An 18279-nucleotide genomic window follows, 5' to 3' on the forward strand; every position below is an offset into this window, starting at 1 on the left:
AGGTGGTGGTGGTGGTGATGGTGATGGTGAAGGTGGTGATGGTGGTGGTGGTGGTGGTGGTAGTGGTGGTGGTGATGGTGGTGACAATGATGGTGAGACTGGAGATGGAGGAATATTAATAGTGATGGTGATAATGATAGGAATATTATCTAGTTCCAGAGATAGTTTTTGAGTTTTGATGATGATGGTGATGATGATGATAATGATAACCATGTAGATGATGGTGATAATGGTTATGATGATGATGATGATAATGATGATGATGATGATAATTATGTAGATGATGGTGATTATGATGATGATGATGATGATGACAACTATGTAGATGATGGTGATGATGATGATGATGATGATAACTATGTAGATGATGGTGACTATGGTGATGATGATAATGATGATGATAACTATGAGGATGATGGCGATGATGATAATGATGATGATGATGGTGATGATGGTGATGATGGCGGCTCACAGTGTCTCGAGGGTGTCGTGTCTCATCAACGCCTTGTCCTCCAGTATAGGGGCGTCGTCATTCCTCAGCGTGCTGGGGGGGAGAAAGGAGAAGGAGGAGGAGGAGGAGGAGGAGGAGGAGGAGGAGAAGGAGGAGGCGAACATCAGAACCATTAGTGAACCTGCACCATACAACTGGAGACTCCTACTGCGTTTCCTCCTCCCCCAAGTGTGCCTTCCCCACTAACCCACTTCCTCTTCCTGCTAAACACTTAGGAGGAGGAGGAGGAGGAGATGAAGACACACGGAAGACGAAGGAGATAGGAAGACCATTTTCATATACTCTCAGAAAGGGGAAAAAGATATTAGTCATGAGGTAATAGTCATTAATAACGTAAGTATTAAGTTGAGATGACGCGCAAGTGATGATGTTCATATTTCTTTTACATCAAGGGAGGCAACTCAACGGCAATAAAATAAAATAAAATGGTAGTCGCAGGAAAAGGGATATTACAGGTCTAAGGTAATACTTCTTCGCTCAAGGAAAAAATGAAAGATGATTAATTGTATAGCCATGACATCTGGAGGAGCAAAGAGACCAAGAGTTAAATATTAGAGGAATGAGAATATCCCTTAACGTACAGGAAGAGTCCTAAGTAAATTTTGAGCATGAAAAAAAATAATAGTATCCAGATAATAGAGGATGGAGTAAGAAATTCATGTTATGGGCACAATCCATCATTCAATAACTCACACAAGAGGGATTCAATATTATAGCTATGGAACAACACCAATAATCATGTTCTAATGGGAATCACAAGAAGCAAATATGAAGTCCAAGAGGCAACATCCATATACTCACAGGAAAGGAAAGTTGATATTAAAGATGGTATTAATATGGACGTTAATTTTACTGAACAGATAAAAAAAAACAAGAAAAGTAAGAAGATCAGGGCGTAAATATTATGGGCATGAAGTAATATTCGTATAATAGCAGAAGTTGATATTACAGTAGTTAGTTTTACTGGAGAGACCAAAAAGAGCAAGATAAGTAAGAGGAGAGAAGGGCGTAAATATTAAAAGGCATCAGGTAATATTCATAAACTGACAGAAGAAGCAAAGAGTATAAATCACAGACTCGACGCAATACCCATATACTCACAGGTGCTTTATCTCCCCCACGATCCTGTCCGATATGATCCTCAGGTACGTCCCGACACAGGTGAGGTAATTACTGAGCTCGCAGTGGCACGAGTCCTGCACCTCAGCGTCAGGCCGGTCCGCGACAACCTCTGGACTGCGTGATTCTGGCCCCTCTCCTTCCTCGGTCACCTGTTGCTCGTTTAACCTCCCCTCCTCCTCCTCATCCTCATCGGCAGAATCCAAGGTTATGTTGCCAGGTAAGTTTGCCGTGGTCGTTGTGTTGTCAAAGTCCATGTCCCCTGAAGTGTGTTGTTCCGGAGGCTTCAGGTCAGTAGGTGTCGCGTCGAGACCATGGTCGAGACCCCTCACTGTGCCCTCTGTCCCCCTTTGACGCTTTCTTCTCCCGCGAGGCCGAGAGGTGGCAGTGACGAGGGTGTATGCCACTCTGTTTCCAGTGTGGAGGAACTCATATTGCGCCTTTTCTTTGAGGTGCTTGTTGGTTCTTGTCCCGTGGATGTCCTTCTTCCCACGTACCCCAAAAAGGACACCACGCAGATTGTCCGCCATGCTTCTAGATCTAAAGTGACGTTCATCCACATGCCGAGGGGTCAAGGGCTTTGTTTTGTGAAAGGGATTCAGGAATACTGCTGGGTAGATTGTTCTCTCACCGTTTCCTCCCCTAGTATGCTGGCAGTTACGTTCTCTGGCCCGCTCCTCCCCGCGCGGTGGTGGTGGTGGTGGTGGAGGGCATCGCGGGGCACATTCCTGGTATAACGAACTTCCCTGGACTGTTTCGGGCGTTTTAATGAAGGCGTGAGCGAGACGACGACCATCCTGCACGTTAATCAAGGTATTTTTACTCCTCTCAACTCTTTCCTCTCTGGCTTCACCTTTACGCTCACTGATATTTTCCTTGCACTTTTTATCCGATACAAATCTTTTCACTAGTTTCCACCCCGTTTCGTCTCCCATCGCTTGATAAACATTCGTATCAATATTTCTTCTCATTTTATTATGCGATTTTTTTTCCCTAGTTTCCCACACTGTTTCGTTCTCCATCACTCGATATCCATTCGTGTCGGGCACTTTCCTTCTCACCAGCCACCGTTCCTCCAGTGTTCTTCGTCTAACATGTACTTCCACGCCTCCACGTCTTCGCTCCACCTTCTCGCGTGCTTCCCCTGCGGTAGAAGTCTGGTGGAGCCGTTGGAAGGCGTTGCGAGGTGACCTGACCCCCGTCTCGTCTCCGGTGGGTGTGCGGGGCGTGAGGTGGCAGTGGGCGAGACCCGGATGAGGAGGGGAAGGGAGAAGACACTCGTCAGGGCGATGGGGCGACGGGCACACACACATGTCTGAGGGAGGAGGAAAGGGGCGGGAAAGCGTTGAGTAGGTTATCTTTTTTTTTGTGTGTGTGTGTGTGTGTGTTTTACAGCAAGGGAGACAGTTCAAGGGCGTAAAGAAAAATATTTAAAAAAAGCCCGCTACTTCATATACTTCATATACTTCATATCATATACTTGCTCAGCACAAGTATATGATGATGTTGATAGTCCTTGAACATCAATTCTAACTATATGGGCACATGGCATGACTCCCAGAATGTTGATCCTGCTCATAGCGTTGTTTCCATACGAAACAAGCCTGAGTGGAGAAGACCAGGGGGACACTCACATAACTCATAACTGGGGGTAAGCTGACTGATCCTGCCAGGAGGGACTTTGAATGGAAAGGGTAGCTGCATGGAGGCCTGCTCAGAGGGACTGTCTGGAGTGGAGGCAGTGGGTGAGTGAAGCAACACGCTGCCTGAAGTATGCTCCCAGTTAGTTAGTTTGGATGTAGAAATATCCTCCATGACACACTTGCCTCCTCTCCCCAGCTCGAACTTTTGAACCTTGTATATGTTATCTGAAAGGAAGATATCTAGACAAATTACTGTATAACACAATGTCACCCAGCATGAAGTCACTAGCCAGAGGAAAACCATCCCACATTGAAATAAAAGTTAACTATGACAAATTAGAGTATAATTCAACAACCAACAATACAAAAATTGAGCAACAGTATTAGATTAATATAAATCTTTGCCAAAACATTATTACATGTATATGTACTTTGTAATGGGAACACAACCCTTCATTCTCCAAACACCTATCAGCACCAATTCATTGCTCATGTCTGAGCCAGCAAAAAGGGGCTTTTACACAATTCATTGTTTTCATTAAGAAAATTACTGAACAAAATAAATTCAAATGCAAGAAACGTTTATATATGCTACTGGTCATCTTTCTAATTGATATTTATCATAACTTCAGGAAATCTACTTCACCAAGCTGCTCTGATATTACTGATGTTCAAGACACCAGTCAAAGGCATTCTGGAAGAGTTTACTCCAGGGAGCAGTCAGTCTGGGAGACTGTCCAGGTGGAGACAACAATGGAGGAGCCAAGTGTGGCCACTGCCAGGTGAGGACACATCTCTCGGGGTGAGGCATGAGGGCCAGGTGCCGGCCACAGGCTGATGTTATGCCTGCTACCCCACCTGAAACAAATACATTACTAAACATGTATTCCATTTGGACTATAGTCAGTTTTACAAAAGATGGCAGGGATAATCCTTCAGGGATGAACTCATGGACTTGGCATCATTGCTTCGGTGATGGTCTCTATGATGCTCATTGGCCTGTTGTTTACTAGATCTAACCTGCAGCACCTGCAGCAAATTTTGTTTGCCATGACATCGTCTACTGTCTCTCCCTCTCTGCTACCTCTTAAAATCAACACTGTTGGTATCTAAATGTAGTTATTCTTATAATCACTCTTCTCTATAGCTGTTTAATTCCCACAAATAATGGAGATACAGTTCAGGATTAATGATAGTGTGATGAAAGAGAAGGTTTTTGCCTTAATGACTATGACTACGTTGCAACACTACACATTATGACTAAGGCAGGACTAAAAATATACCAAATCTTACAATAAACTAGTTAACAAATGACAATGTGTGGATTGTAGTTCACCATTTTGTAGTAGTATGACAAGTGGGGGGAAAAGAGTCCAGCCTTATCAGGCCTTAAATATAAATATATATCAAGTTGCCACTTCAGTCGCTGGACATTGTCCGTCCACGTGCAGTTATGAATGTCGTTTCAGATTTATCTACAATAGTTCAAATGGCACATATTTATCAAAGTTATTAAGCAATTAGTTTCTATTGGTACAATCTGTTACCTTAAAACTCAAAAAGGGTTTTGATAAGAAAAAGTCAATTTCATGCACGTCAGAACAAGTTAAGAATCGGCAAATGAGCTCACAGTACCATCACCCAAGCAATGATACCAAGTCCGCCAGTCCCTTACTGAAGGATTATCCTCGACAACTTTTGTGACACCGACTATAGTTGAGGATGCAACACTTCAATACCACTTTCTAATCCACTATCGGCAATGTGATACATTTACTCAGAAGCAGAGAGGCATGTAAATGTAAATTCTGAGAAATAAACAAGATTCTTACAGAATAGACCGAGATAATATCTTTATCTTGAGGTGCCGTTATCCTCTTGATCTGAGAAAGCTGAAAGTGAGCAGAGGAGATTTACCTGGAGAGCCATTGGGGTTGAAGGGATAGCGTTGTGTTGGCTCATCATTTGGACCCAAGTAACGCAGCGCCACACACCCGCTGGTCTCCATCGCATCAGCCACAGCGCTGCTCCAATAAGTGAACCGACCTGCACACACAATGCAATTAAGTGTTGAGTTCTGTACTAGTGGTTTACAAAAAGGAACAATGTCAGTATTCTAAGCAACTCTCACATGTGGGCACATACAGTGCAATACACACAAACATACAATAAGTTTCCTCATTAATTTTATACAGATTGGATTATATAAATGTGCAATGTATGTACTGTAAACAACTCATGCATGCACATGCAATATAACTCACACAACACTGCACACTGACCTTCCCCATGAGCCACCCACACCCCTAGTTTGGCTCCTTCCATTCCCTTCAGCAGCACACAGTTGGTCTTCTCTATGCGGACTTTAGACCATCGTGACTCAAACCGACCCGAGTTGTTGCCTTTGAGAACCACAGCAGGAGACTTGGCTTCTGGCAGGGGTTAAAAGTAACACCCACAACAAAGCATTAGTAGAAATATAATAACTGTGTATTTACAATTCACACAAGTCTCTCTATCAATAACTCTGGTGTCTTCTTTACTACAGGAATTTACCTTAAGTGTGTGTCCAAAGGCACAATAAATTACAAACTATCATATAAGTAACTGGAAAAATATTAAAAATGTCAAGTTACCAAAGTAGGTTAAGCCACCTCAGTCAGGTTAGAGATGTTTAACTGACTCACCACTGAGGCCAGGAGGGTCTAGCCAGCCAAGCAGTGCCATCAGCTGGCATCCATTGCACACACCCAGGGAGAATGTGTTGGGGCTATTGTGCCATGACTCAAGAGCTGTCCTCAGCCCCTCATGGCCACGCACCACCCCTGCCCAGCCCACTGCTGACCCCAACACGTCTGGAGTGGAAGAAAACAGCTTAAAACCAAATATCTAATTGCTGTTAGTAAAGTCATTCTCTATGCTGCTCTGACATGTACTTATGGCCACATCTCTTAAGCTTTTATTTATTTATTTATTTTTATTTTTACGAAAGAATGCAACTTACCTGCATAGCTGAAGCCTCCTGGAAAGACCACACCCCTAAAGTCTTGGAGTAAGGTGCCCCCACCCAGAAGGTCTGACATGGTGACATCATGCACACAGAAGCCAGCCTGGAGTAGAGCTGACACCATCTCTCTGTCGCCGTTGGTTCCCTCCTCCCGCAGCACAGCAACGCGGGCCACACTTACACTGCTCCTCTCTGGTCCTGCAGCACAAAGAAAAGAGTGGATGCAGAGGTTACAGTTGCTACTTGGCATCTGAAGCTTGAGTCAGAACATCTGTAACAAACAACTTTATCCACAGATTTTGGGGGGCTTATGGAGTCAATTTCAAATTACTTAGGTTTCTTGAAAATTACCATCATATTTTTATATTATGATCCTATACATTATTTTTTGAAGCATTTTTAAGACTATAATCTTATATTTAATGTCAAATTACTTTAGTCAAACAAATATAAGGTTAATTTCTCCCACCTAACACAAAGTCCCGATAAGAGAAGGGAACATGGTAAGCGGTGTGGGTGAAGCTCTCCAGGCTACAGTACTCCTGCCTGGCACAATTTGGGTTGGTCTGAAACCTTTCCAACTGGTAACTTGTTTCTTCCCAGTGTTTGGCAGCCTCCAGGAGAGTCATTTTTATAGAATCTTTTCCTCCAATGCGGACATCAAACTAGAAAGCAAGACAACGATGGTAAACTTTGAGTGCAAAACTTGTTTATAGCATATTTACTTTTTGTAGGTTCATAATTTCAATTGTATGTAAACTATTTAAAAATTTAATAAAATACTTTCATACAACAGGTTTGCTAATTTTTAACCTGAAGGATAAGCATCAGGGATATAGTGGATAAAGATGGGCTACCTGTGCCTGGGGTCCAGCGCTGGTGGTGGTGCCCAGACGACATGTGCCAGGAACACCACTGCTTGTAAACCTGCGCACTATATCAGGGCCTCGGCCACTGCTCACCTCCATCACCCACCTGCAGGAACCTTATAGCATGACAGTGTGCAGCCTATTTTTTATATGAATGGGATCTGTCACTTCTCAAGAAATCTCTTAATTGACAAAGTTTGAACATGGTTATCACTGGTAAATACTACACAAGATTTGTGATTCATTTAGCTTTGTCAACAAACCCATTTTTTGTAACACCCAAGTATTAAAAAAGCAAAGACAGAAATAGAGAAAACAGAAATAGAGAAACAAAAAAAAGGATGCATTTTTCTTGCAAAGTATTTTCCAATTCTATAATAGCCATTAGGTTTTAACCTTAATGAATTGGAGTCTTTTGAATCATCTCATTTCAATGTGATGACAATGATCCAAAAAATACGATGTTGTAGGTAACATACCCAACTTCCTCACTGAAGAGAGCAGCAAGAGTGGGAGGTACTTGGTCTGTGGCTGTGGGTAGAGGGGCTGGTGCTGGGGGAATATCCACGTTGGCTCCTCCCCAGCCAGCCACACACATCTCCAGCAGGCAGGTCACCAGCCCACCATCACTTATATCATGTAGTGCCAGAATAACATCCTCTGAAAGCAGTGAAAAAATGATCAGCATTTTTCACTTGAATGCCTTACCTGAAAACTATTTCAAAGATAAAAACCGAGAAAAATAATTATGAATGAAAAGTTCAGTGATTCACAAAGACTTGTATATTTATACACTATCAACAATGCCAACAGTCTTAATTAATAATTCTATCTTAAAAATTTAATGATGTAGATCAGAGAATACTGACCAGCAAGCAGCTGTTGAATAAGGTTGAATGCAGCAACAAAGGCTTCAATGTGGTGCTTATCAACATCTGGACAGTCATTCCCCACCTGGCCAAACACTTGTGCCAGTGCTGACCCGGCCAGTCGGGCGTGGCCTGGGACAGGACGCACCCACAGGAGTTCGCCAACCTCCCCTCGGCCCGGGCTCTTCAGGTCTGGTGTCACAACCTGTATCACAGACACTAACCTGCTTACTTGCACCACTTTTTTCTAATGTTGAGCTCAGACCTCTAAGCTGCATTTTTGTTCGTGGTATGCACAGTTTCATAAAACCAATAGATTGACAGCAGCTCATATTTATTTTCTTATGAAAATTTATTGCATCACAAAACATAATCATTGTCACTACCCATCACCCCTAACCAAGACTACAGGCGTTCAGTGTCTCCTCACCTTGGTAATGTCAGGACATGGCGCATAAGTAGAGACGACCAGGCCCGGTGGTGCCTTCACTACCCCGCCCGACACTCTAGCAGCCATGCTTAGCGAGTCCTTCCCACCATCTACACCAACGGTTTTCCTCTGCTTTCGCGGTGTGAGGCGTTCTGTGCTTCTGTGTAACTGCTGCTGTGCTGGAGGACTACAAAACCAGGAGGATTACCCTGCCTTCTACTACAGACCGCTAAGTGTTCTGATTTAGTATTTACTTAGTTAGATAGTGATCCACAGTTACTCCTAGGACAAGTGTATTAAGCTTCCCACATCTACACTAAATTCAACATTCTTTCACGCCAACCCAGTGCTACACGGTTTTATATTGCTTTTGTGTTTTCTTCTCCTTCTATTATTAGGATACTTTACTGTGCTGTGATAATAGGACTACGTGAATCAGGCGCGCCAAGCTACGTTAATTTCTAAGTCCACACAAAACACTAGATAATCCACTTTCCGCGCAAACCTAGTGAACACAGTTATTATCTTCTTTACATAAGTGATTTCTCAGTATATTAATATTGGCCTATGTTTTGTCTTGGTGGGTAGAAATAACCGCGCCTTTTTACCCGAGACACACCCTTTTCCCCGGGGAATTGACCTGACTGCGACCTCACAGCAGCTGTGGTTTGTTTTCCTAGATACACATTTTTGACCTGACGACCTCACCGCAGCTGTTGGTTTGTTTTCCTAGATACACATTTTTGACCTGACGACCTCACCGCAGCTGCGTACTTTGTTATCGTCTTAACGCGCCTAATTGTTTCCGTCTTGCCTCGCCCATATCTTCACCATGACGTCCCTCAAGCGTTGTTCTGGGTGTGGCCTTCGCATGGCCAAGCAGTACTTTCTTTCCAAGGACGTTTGTAGGTTCTGCGTTAAGACTCAGAAGGATGATCAGAGGATCATAGAGTTAGAGAATAGGGTTACGACTCTCGCCGCCCAGGTACACTTATTGGTTAGTGCAGCAGCAACAAGCCCCGCCTCCTCCTCCTCCCCTTCCTCTTCCTCTTCTTCCTCGTCCTCCTCCCCCTCCTCTTCCTCTTCTTCCTCGTCCTCCTCCCCTCTAGTATTGTCTTCAACCACACAGCAGCCCCTCCCCTCCTCCTCCCCCTCCTCGACCATCTCCGATCTCCTGCTTCCCACCCTCCTTCTCCTCTTCTTCCTCCTCTTCCTCCTCCTCCTCCTCCTCCTCCTCGCCTTCCTCCTCCGTCCCCCTCTCCCCTCTCCCTGCCCACCCTCCTCCTCCTCCTCCTCTCCTCTTCCTCCTCCTTGTCCTCCGCCTCTTCGCTCGTCCCTCCCTCCCACACCTGTCCTTCACCTTCCCTTCCCCTTCCTCCTCCCTCTCCTCGTCCGTCCCTCCCTCCCCACCTCACTCTCCTTTCACCTACTCCTCCTTCCTCCTCCTCCTCCTCCTCCCCTCCTCATCCTCCGCCTCAAATTCCTCGCCTTCCTCTTCCGTCCCCCTCTCCCCTCTTCCCGCCCCCTCACCTCCTCCTCCTCCTCCCCCGCTTTCTCCTCCTTGTCCTCCGCCTCCAAGCTCGGCCCTCCCTACAACACCTGTCCCTTACCTTCCCTTTCCCCTCTTCCTCCCTCTCCTCGTCCATTCCTCCCTCCACCACCTCACCCTCCCTTTCTCCTTCTTCCTCTAACTCCTCCACCTCCCCTTTCCACCATCCACCTCTTCCACAATTTCTCCTCGTTCTTCACAGCAGGTCCCTCCCTCCTTCCCGCTCTCCTCCCCCTTCACCCACCCTCCTGGCCCCCTTCCGACCCTCGGGTTGTTGTTGTTGGTGTTAGTCAGGTTCGTTATGTTGACAGGTATTTTGCTCCAAGGATAAGAACAGGACGAGGGTGTGTTTCCCAGGGGCAGGGTGGGCCATATATCAGACAGGATTGAGGCGTGTATGGCAAGCGAGGGATCGAACCCCATTGTCTTTCTCAGCTGTGGCGGAAACGACGTTTCTCGTGTGCCAAGCGAGGACCTTCTCAGGCGTTTTAGAGAATTGTTAGGCAGGATACGTGACGCTGGTGGGTCACCAGTAGTGTGTGGCGTCCTGCCAAGGAGGGGCGTTGGCGATGGATGGCTGTCCAGGGCGATAGCAGTGAACAGCAGACTTGCTGAGCACTGCGAGCGCAATGGGTGGCTGTTCGTCGACAATTGGGACCTCTTCTTTGGCAACGACGCCCTCTACGCCCGTGACGGGATACACTTGACGTTCAAGGGTGTTGAGGCTCTCTCAGACTCCCTTGAGCGAGCACTTGGTACCCTGAGGGATTTTTAGTATAGGCGAGGGGGAGGAGTAATTGGAGCAATGTGAGGAGTAAGGGGAGTGTACATCTAGCTCATAATATAACCAGGCAGCTTAGAAGTAATTCTAGAGGAGTAACAGAGGACGGGCTAAGAATCTTCTATACTAACAGCAGGAGCCTCAGAAACAAGATAGACTTACTAAGGGGTGAAGCTTGTTCAGAAAATTTTGACATAATAGCGATCACTGAGACATGGATAGACTTTGCTAATAGAAATTTTAGGTCAGAATTTGAAATAACGGGTTATCAGATGTTTCACAAAGACAGAAGGGGCAGAAAGGGAGGTGGAGTTGCGCTATATGTTAAAGACTCACTTAAATGTTTAGTTAACAACTCAGTCAAAACTAACATGGATTCAGAATCAGTTTGGGTGGACGTTTACAAAGGAAAGAAAACTAACTCTAGGAGTTATATACAGGCCACCCAACCTTAACAGGCAGGACACGAGTATATTACTACAGGAGATTGGCAGGGCGAGTATGAGTAGAAATGTCTGCGTAATGGGGACTTTAATTATAGGAATATAGACTGGGAAGATCTAGTGGGTGACCTGGAAGCCGAGGACTTTCTTGAAGTTATACAAGATAATTTCCTTAAGCAGGTAGTTACTGAGCCTACCAGAGGAGATAACATATTAGACTTAGTCCTAACCAATAATGGGAACTTGCTACGTGAGTTGGAGGTGGGCGGAGAGTTAGGAAATAGTGACCACAGAACGGTTCGTTTTAGGTTAGACTGCGGTAACCCGTGATCCAAACCCAGTGTTAGTGCCAGATTTTAGAAGAGCAAACTACGAGGGGCTTGAAGACATCTTGAAGGGGTAAACTGGGATAATTTAGGGATTCATGAGGGCCAGAACTGCGGATTGGAGAGCCAGGAGAACCAGGTAGAAATGTCTTACAATAATTTAGTTAGAGTAATAGTAGAGGGCAAGAACAGCATATACCACAGCGAACACTTAGAAAAGAAAACAATGATCCTAAGTGGATGACTCGTGGACTAAAACACGAGATTGGGTTAAAGAAGGAATTTATCAGAAAATAAAGAATGGGGAAACACATCTCAGGGGCCGATGCGTCGAACTATCTAGATTAGTTAAGAAAAACACCAGGATAGCAAAAAGAACTATGAGATCAAAGTAGCAAATGAGGCGAAAAAGTAATCCTAAGGGCTTCTTTCAGATGTATAGAACAAAAACACGGGAGAAAATTGGACCGCTGAAATCAAACACAGGGGAGCTAGTAGAAAATTACGAAAATATGAGCACATTGTTGAGCGACTACTTCCTTTCAGTATTCACACAGGAGGATCGAACGACTATACCGGAAAGAGTTCAGGTGTGCGAGGGCAGGGATGGCGATAAATTGAGGATATAATCATTACCAGGCAAGTAGTTCAGGATGAGATAGATAAGCTTAAGAAGAACAAGTCGCCAGGTCCTGACGGGATATTTCCGAGGGTATTAAAGGAGCTAGGTGATATAATCAGTGACCCACTAACCGACATCTTTAAGATTTAGGTTAATACTAACTATGTGCCGAGCCTATGGAAAGTAGCTAATGTGGCGCCGATTTTTAAAAAGGGGACAGGTCAGTTGCTTCAAACTATCGCCCAATTAGCTTAACATCGGTTATAGGGAAGATGCTGGAGTCCATAATAGCCAGGAACATTCGGGAGCATTTAGAGAAACATAGCTTAATTCACGACTACAGCATGGGTTCACAAAAGGTAGGTCATGCCTCACCAATCTCTTGTCGTTCTACAATAAAGTATTTGAGGCCGTTGACAGAGATGAAAATTATGATGTAATCTATCTTGATTTTAGTAAAGCGTTTGACAAAGTTCCTCACCAACGACTGTTGCTTAAATTACAGGCTCACGGAGTAGAGGGTAAAGTTTTGAACTGGGTCAAGGCGTGGCTTAGCAATAGGAAGCAAAGAGTGCAAATCAATGGTAAAAGATCTGACTGGGGATGTGTTACAGTGGGGTCCCACAAGGTTCGGTATTAGGTCCACTTTTGTTTATTATTTATATCAATGACTTAGACACAGGAATTAGTAGTGATGTTAGTAAATTTGCAGATGATACCAAGATCGGTAGAGTAATTGAGTCGGATCAGGACGCTAGTATTCTCCAAGGTGAACTCAACAGATTATATGACTGAAGGATAAATGGCAGATGGAGTTCAATGTAGGGAAGTGCAGTATTCTGAGTGTAGGTAGGAACAACCCTCACATAACTATTGCTTAAATGACACTCTCATAAGTAGGTCTGGAGTGCGAGAGGATTTAGGGGTCTTAGTGAGCTCTGATCTCCGTCCAAGGGCACAATGCATTCAAGCTAGAAATCGAGCTAATAGGGTACTGGGATTTATTTCAAGGAGCGTAAGCAGAAGCCCCAAGTCTTCCTCAAACTATATTTAGCATTAGTTAGACCTCATCTTGACTATGCGGTTCAGTTCTGGTCACCCTACTATAGAATGGATATCAAAATGTTAGAATCGGTGCAGAGGAGGATGACTAAGATGATTCAGGGGTTGAGAAACTTCCCATACGAGGAAAGACTCAAACAGTTAAACTTGCATTCTCTAGAAAGGCGAAGGGTGCGTGGAGACATGATCGAGGTTTATAAATGGATGAAGGGCTTTAATAAGGGAGACATTCATAAGGTTTTGTTGGTAAGAGAACCGGGTAGGACACGAAGTAATGGGTTTAAACTGGATAAATTCAGATTCAACAGGGACATAGGCAAAAATTGGTTTACTAATAGGGTGGTGGATGAGTGGAATAGGCTTAGCAGTCATGTGGTGAGTGCCAATACAATTGTCACATTCAAAAATAGACTAGATAAATTCATGGACAGCGATATTAGGTGGGGTTAGATACACGGGAGCTTAGGGTCAAAGGAGCTGCCTCGTACAGGCCTACCGGCCTCTTGCAGACTCCTGCGTTCTTATGTTCTTATGTTAACACCCACCGTCTTCAGGATTTCACACATGGCCTCACATGCTTGGTACAGTGACCAACCCTCGCCTGGAAGCTTGGCAGGCCACATCCAGTTAGCTGAACATTTCACATCCTGCCATCGTGAAAAGAAATAAATCATTAGTGTAAATGAAAAATAATATGCAACAGTTTGATATTCAAGGTTCTATTAATTGTCAATTTCTTGCTGCCATGGTTTAGGGTGTATCTGGAACTAAATCATTAAGCTCTTAGTGAATGAATCTCCCTTAACCCTTTCCATTCGTGATGCAGACGTTGGCATCACAGTATGGAAAGGGTCAAGAGGAAATGGAAGAGGATTAATCCTCTTCTAAACCTCTCAATCCTCCTCTAAATTCCTCTTAATCCTCTTCCATTTCCTCTTATGAGATTTAGAAGAGGATTAAGAGGAAATGGAAGAGAGGATTAAGAGTTTTAGAAGAGGAGTAACCCTTTCCATATGGTAACGCTGTCGGACGCCGACGTCGGCGTCGCTGGAGTGAATGGGTTAAGCCCCATCCACACGGGCATACAATGTCCGCTGCATACACATACAAAAGCAAGGCAGAGGCAAGTGAGCGAGCTGTGGATGGGCAAAACCCTCGCTTTTGTCTGTGTCTGCGGCAGACACTATATGCCCATGTGGACAGGGCCTTAGGAAGCCACAGACCTTTAGGTGAGAGACAGGAGCAGCTGCAAGGTTGGCCAGAGCCTCCAGCACCGTAAGACGAGCCCCAGCCTGAGGGTTCACCAGTATCTTCACAGGCTGCTCACCAATGCTAGTTGCAGTTCCTTCCTGTAGGTGAAATGCATTAGCCTCAGGGAGGTGTATTTATTTGGTATATATAATGTTTAAGTTGCTAAATATCAAACTATTCTAATTTTTGGATCTGAATTTCCCTCAATACTACAAGAAAAATTAGATATTTTTTTCCAACTCATGATTCCAAGGTAACTATAGAGTGCAAGTTAACAACTTTGCCAAACTAATGCATAATAAAAGTGGACAAATACAAAACTTAACCAAAATTAGGGAACATGAATAAGAACTTAAAATGTTTTTGGTGTGCACTTTACTCAGTTTTCTCCTACCTTGCTGAAGTATGATGCAGCAGTGACCGCAACATCAGCCAGCGGTGTGTGCAGGGGCCCAACACACTGCTGCTGAGCCACCAGGCCTGTCACTGATCGATCCACCTAAGGACACAAAACAGTACCTCTTCTGATTATCCTGTGCCTTGCTTCTTATTTTTACAAACAAATAAGACTGCTTATTATCAGTACAAAAACCTATAGAGGTAGATTCAACACTTATCCTGTTGTGAAGTCCTCAATTTGCCCATAAATATTTAATGTAGATTGACAAGACAAAATCTCTTCTAACCTTAATGTGACAAGATGACAGCACTTCTAAAATTATATAAATCTTGCATTAAGTCTACTTAACATTCTCCTTTACCTTATTGGTGAGGTAGCGCTTGCTGGCAACAGATGGCAACCTTAGGACCTTCTCCAGCGCCTCTTGCACATTCAGGGATTCCAGCAACACCAGGGGCAGTAGCTCCACCCTCTCTTTGGTCCATGTAAATTGCTAAATGAAAAACATTTATAACACTGACTGAGGTATAGTAGTAACTTTCTCAATGATATGAAACTTTCAAATTCATTTTTTTTTTTTTTTTTTTTTTTTTTTTTACATTAACCCTAGATCACTGTCCCTTGTGATTATCGTCACAAGCGGAATTCCTATCACGTGTGTCCAAGAACCCAGGCAGTACCAATCTTCACCACCGACAAGTTTTCTGTCTGCAGTGTGATCTACATGCGAGAGGTAAGTTTGTTTTTTCTCCAGTGCATAAGTTTTATTTTCTGCTGCAAAAATGATTATCGTATACAAGGGCAGTGAAATAGAGGTACGTAAGGACACATTCAATTGTCGTTCAGGCATATTACAGTGTTTTAAAACTGTTTTTACTCTGCCTGGAGTCATAATTGCAGGCAGAGGGAGGAGGAGGAGGCTAGACACCTGTACGCGCGTGTGTCCAGTGCTCCGCCCAAGTGCGAGTAAAAGCCTGTATTGGTGTGAACAATTGTGTACCAACCATTTTCTTCTTGTCAGTCAGTCATCATTGCTCATTTTTTTATTTCAAATTTCTTATTTATTCCCTATTTCTCTTTTCAACATAGTTGGCATCCCGAGGGAGGCGCAGAGGGTGGGGTGACGGGGATGAGTAGAGCGCCCCAGGTGGAAAAGCTGAACGTCCCTTCTCCCGCCACCTAAGCACCTTCCCCCCACTGTTAGTATATATTTTATGAATTCCTGTATTTTTCTTCTCCTTTTTTCATACAAGAATGAACTATCCAGCAGCAAGACTATGATGCTGTAGGCCACTGTGCTGCAGCTCAGATGCCCCAGCTGGAAGTGTCACTGCCACACAGATACCCTAGGTAGTTGTTACTATTACTGTTATCATCTTTATCATTTACTTGCTCCACCCCAGCAAGCAGCAACGAACTATAGGAGGTTCCAGACTTTTTTTTTATTATTATTAAAATATATTTGATCTTTGACAGCCTGGTCCATATCAACCCATGGTCCATGAGGCCTGGGGGTGCTGAGGCATCCTAGAAGACTATCAACCCATGGTCCATGAGGCCTGGGGGCGCTGGGGCATCCTAGAAGACATCTCTATTCCACATTGGGCTAGCCAGGACTCTACCAGCAGACCTGCCTTACCAAGGGTCTTGAAAGGAACTTTTCTTCTTTTTTTACTACTGTTCCAGTTACAATAATTTTTTTGTGTGCTTAGCTTATTTTCCTTAGATATTACGTACATAAACAAGTTCCAAAATTATAGTAGTTTCTTATAAAAATAGTTGTAATAAAATCTGTAATACACAGATGTGTATTTTTGTATTAATTTTCAAACGGTTGTATACAATCGTATACAGGGACAGTGGCTCACGACTATTTGGAGGGACAGTAATCTAGAGTCAAACAAACTAGCAAAACAAGCAACCACATAATACCCTGGAGTAAATTCCTAAAGGCAATTAATGACCATCATTGTGGCAATTTACAAATGAGGTTTTGAGTTGCATGATTTACTGAGGAGCACAATTATATTATAAAAAAGCCGCACTTTGTTTCTGTTAACTAAAAAGCTCATTTAGACAAACCTTCCTTGGCATCTTCCCCAGTACCCACTCAAGGTCCAGGTCCACTGGGTGCCTTTCTCCATGGCTGAGCAGAGTGGCCGCATCTTCCAATCGACCCTCCACTAAACGAACCTAAGGGAGGGGTCTCTTATCAATGTTTCCCTGGACTAAGCTGGAAAAGAATCATTACTTACACTAGCCTGGATCAACAGGAGTCATGGAATTACTATATCATGAGCACAAATGATAAGAAATAAATAGTGATATGGCAATACACATTCTTGCACAGATGTGGCTTCCCTGACAGTAGTGGCACAGTACCTTATTGTCTCTGGTGATGTAGCCAGTGGTGTCAACAGGGCACTTCTCCCTGGCAGCCACCTGGGCAAGGGCAGGGAGGTCACTAGGCTGTACCAAGAGGGCATTGGATTCCTGGTATTCAGCTCCCCAAACCTCCAGGGTTGACAAGGTGGGGTCTCCAAGGGTGAAGCTATCACGGAACACCACTCCACCAGACCCCTCCATCAGCTCCTTCAGGACATTAGCTGCAACAGGTTGGGGTCTTTGAGAGTGGATTATATGGGAGACAAATAACTCCACTAATTTAGTTTGTTTATATACATGATCGAGGACATGGTACGAGTTAAGTTGATAAAGATGGGAAGAAGGGACTTGCAACATTTTCTTAACCTTTGATATTAAATACTACAACCAAAACAAGATCATGATGAATGCGTGCAAGAATGAAAGCTGCAGGTGGTTTATATAACTACTTTCTATTGGTCCTAAACACTGCAACCATACAAGATGCGAGAATAATTCCTTCCCCCGCTTTATCCCAAAAAACCCCAACACTGTAACAAGAGTTTAGTTTGCTTCACTCCTGATACTATTTTGCAACTACTGAAAAATCTGAATAGAGCCTCTCATATGAGACCTGATGGGATCGATCCCAAGCTCTGAAAGAATGTGTTTATGTGCTTCCATTCCCACTATACTGAATGTCCATTCAATCCATATATTGCAGTCACACTCAATCACTCAGTCCTTGGAGCTGTCTATCATAATACCTAGAGGCAGAGTAACCATAGCTTTCCATCAACTCACCATTGCCTCCGGCCCCCTGGTCATGCAGTGCCATAATAGGGTTTACTTCCATTTCCAGACAGCCTCGAATGACCCTGTTCATCTTCTGCTCCATCTCTGGGTCACCTCGCTGGACTGCCCCAAGGTCACGTGTGGGCTCATTGTCCCCCTGAACCTAAAAACAAAAACATTCTCAGGGGGGCTGTTTTAAGTTCTCATAAGCCTGAGTTAGCTTTTGTTTACTGGAAGA

The 18279-nt window shown here is 44.1% G+C and overlaps 2 protein-coding genes across 2 annotated transcripts in view; both read right to left on the bottom strand.

Annotated features, from left to right (window-relative positions):
• LOC126995248 (phosphoribosylformylglycinamidine synthase-like) overlaps positions 1-18279 on the bottom strand; it is an 88117-nt gene that overhangs the window by 57179 nt on the left and 12659 nt on the right. Inside the window, exons 13-16 of the mRNA XM_050854734.1 lie at positions 18051-18204; positions 17265-17488; positions 16965-17075; positions 15244-15375 (exon numbers count right to left, since the gene is read on the bottom strand). Coding sequence (XP_050710691.1) covers positions 15244-15375; positions 16965-17075; positions 17265-17488; positions 18051-18204 — 621 coding nt within the window. The remainder of the gene's footprint in view (positions 1-15243; positions 15376-16964; positions 17076-17264; positions 17489-18050; positions 18205-18279) is intronic.
• Positions 1-18279, bottom strand: part of LOC126995252 (uncharacterized) — a 123801-nt gene that overhangs the window by 28530 nt on the left and 76992 nt on the right. Inside the window, exon 6 of the mRNA XM_050854747.1 lies at positions 473-544. Coding sequence (XP_050710704.1) covers positions 473-544 — 72 coding nt within the window. The remainder of the gene's footprint in view (positions 1-472; positions 545-18279) is intronic.

This window comes from Eriocheir sinensis, chromosome 1 (genome assembly GCF_024679095.1).
Source record: "Eriocheir sinensis breed Jianghai 21 chromosome 1, ASM2467909v1, whole genome shotgun sequence".
Lineage (NCBI taxonomy): Eukaryota > Metazoa > Arthropoda > Malacostraca > Decapoda > Varunidae > Eriocheir > Eriocheir sinensis.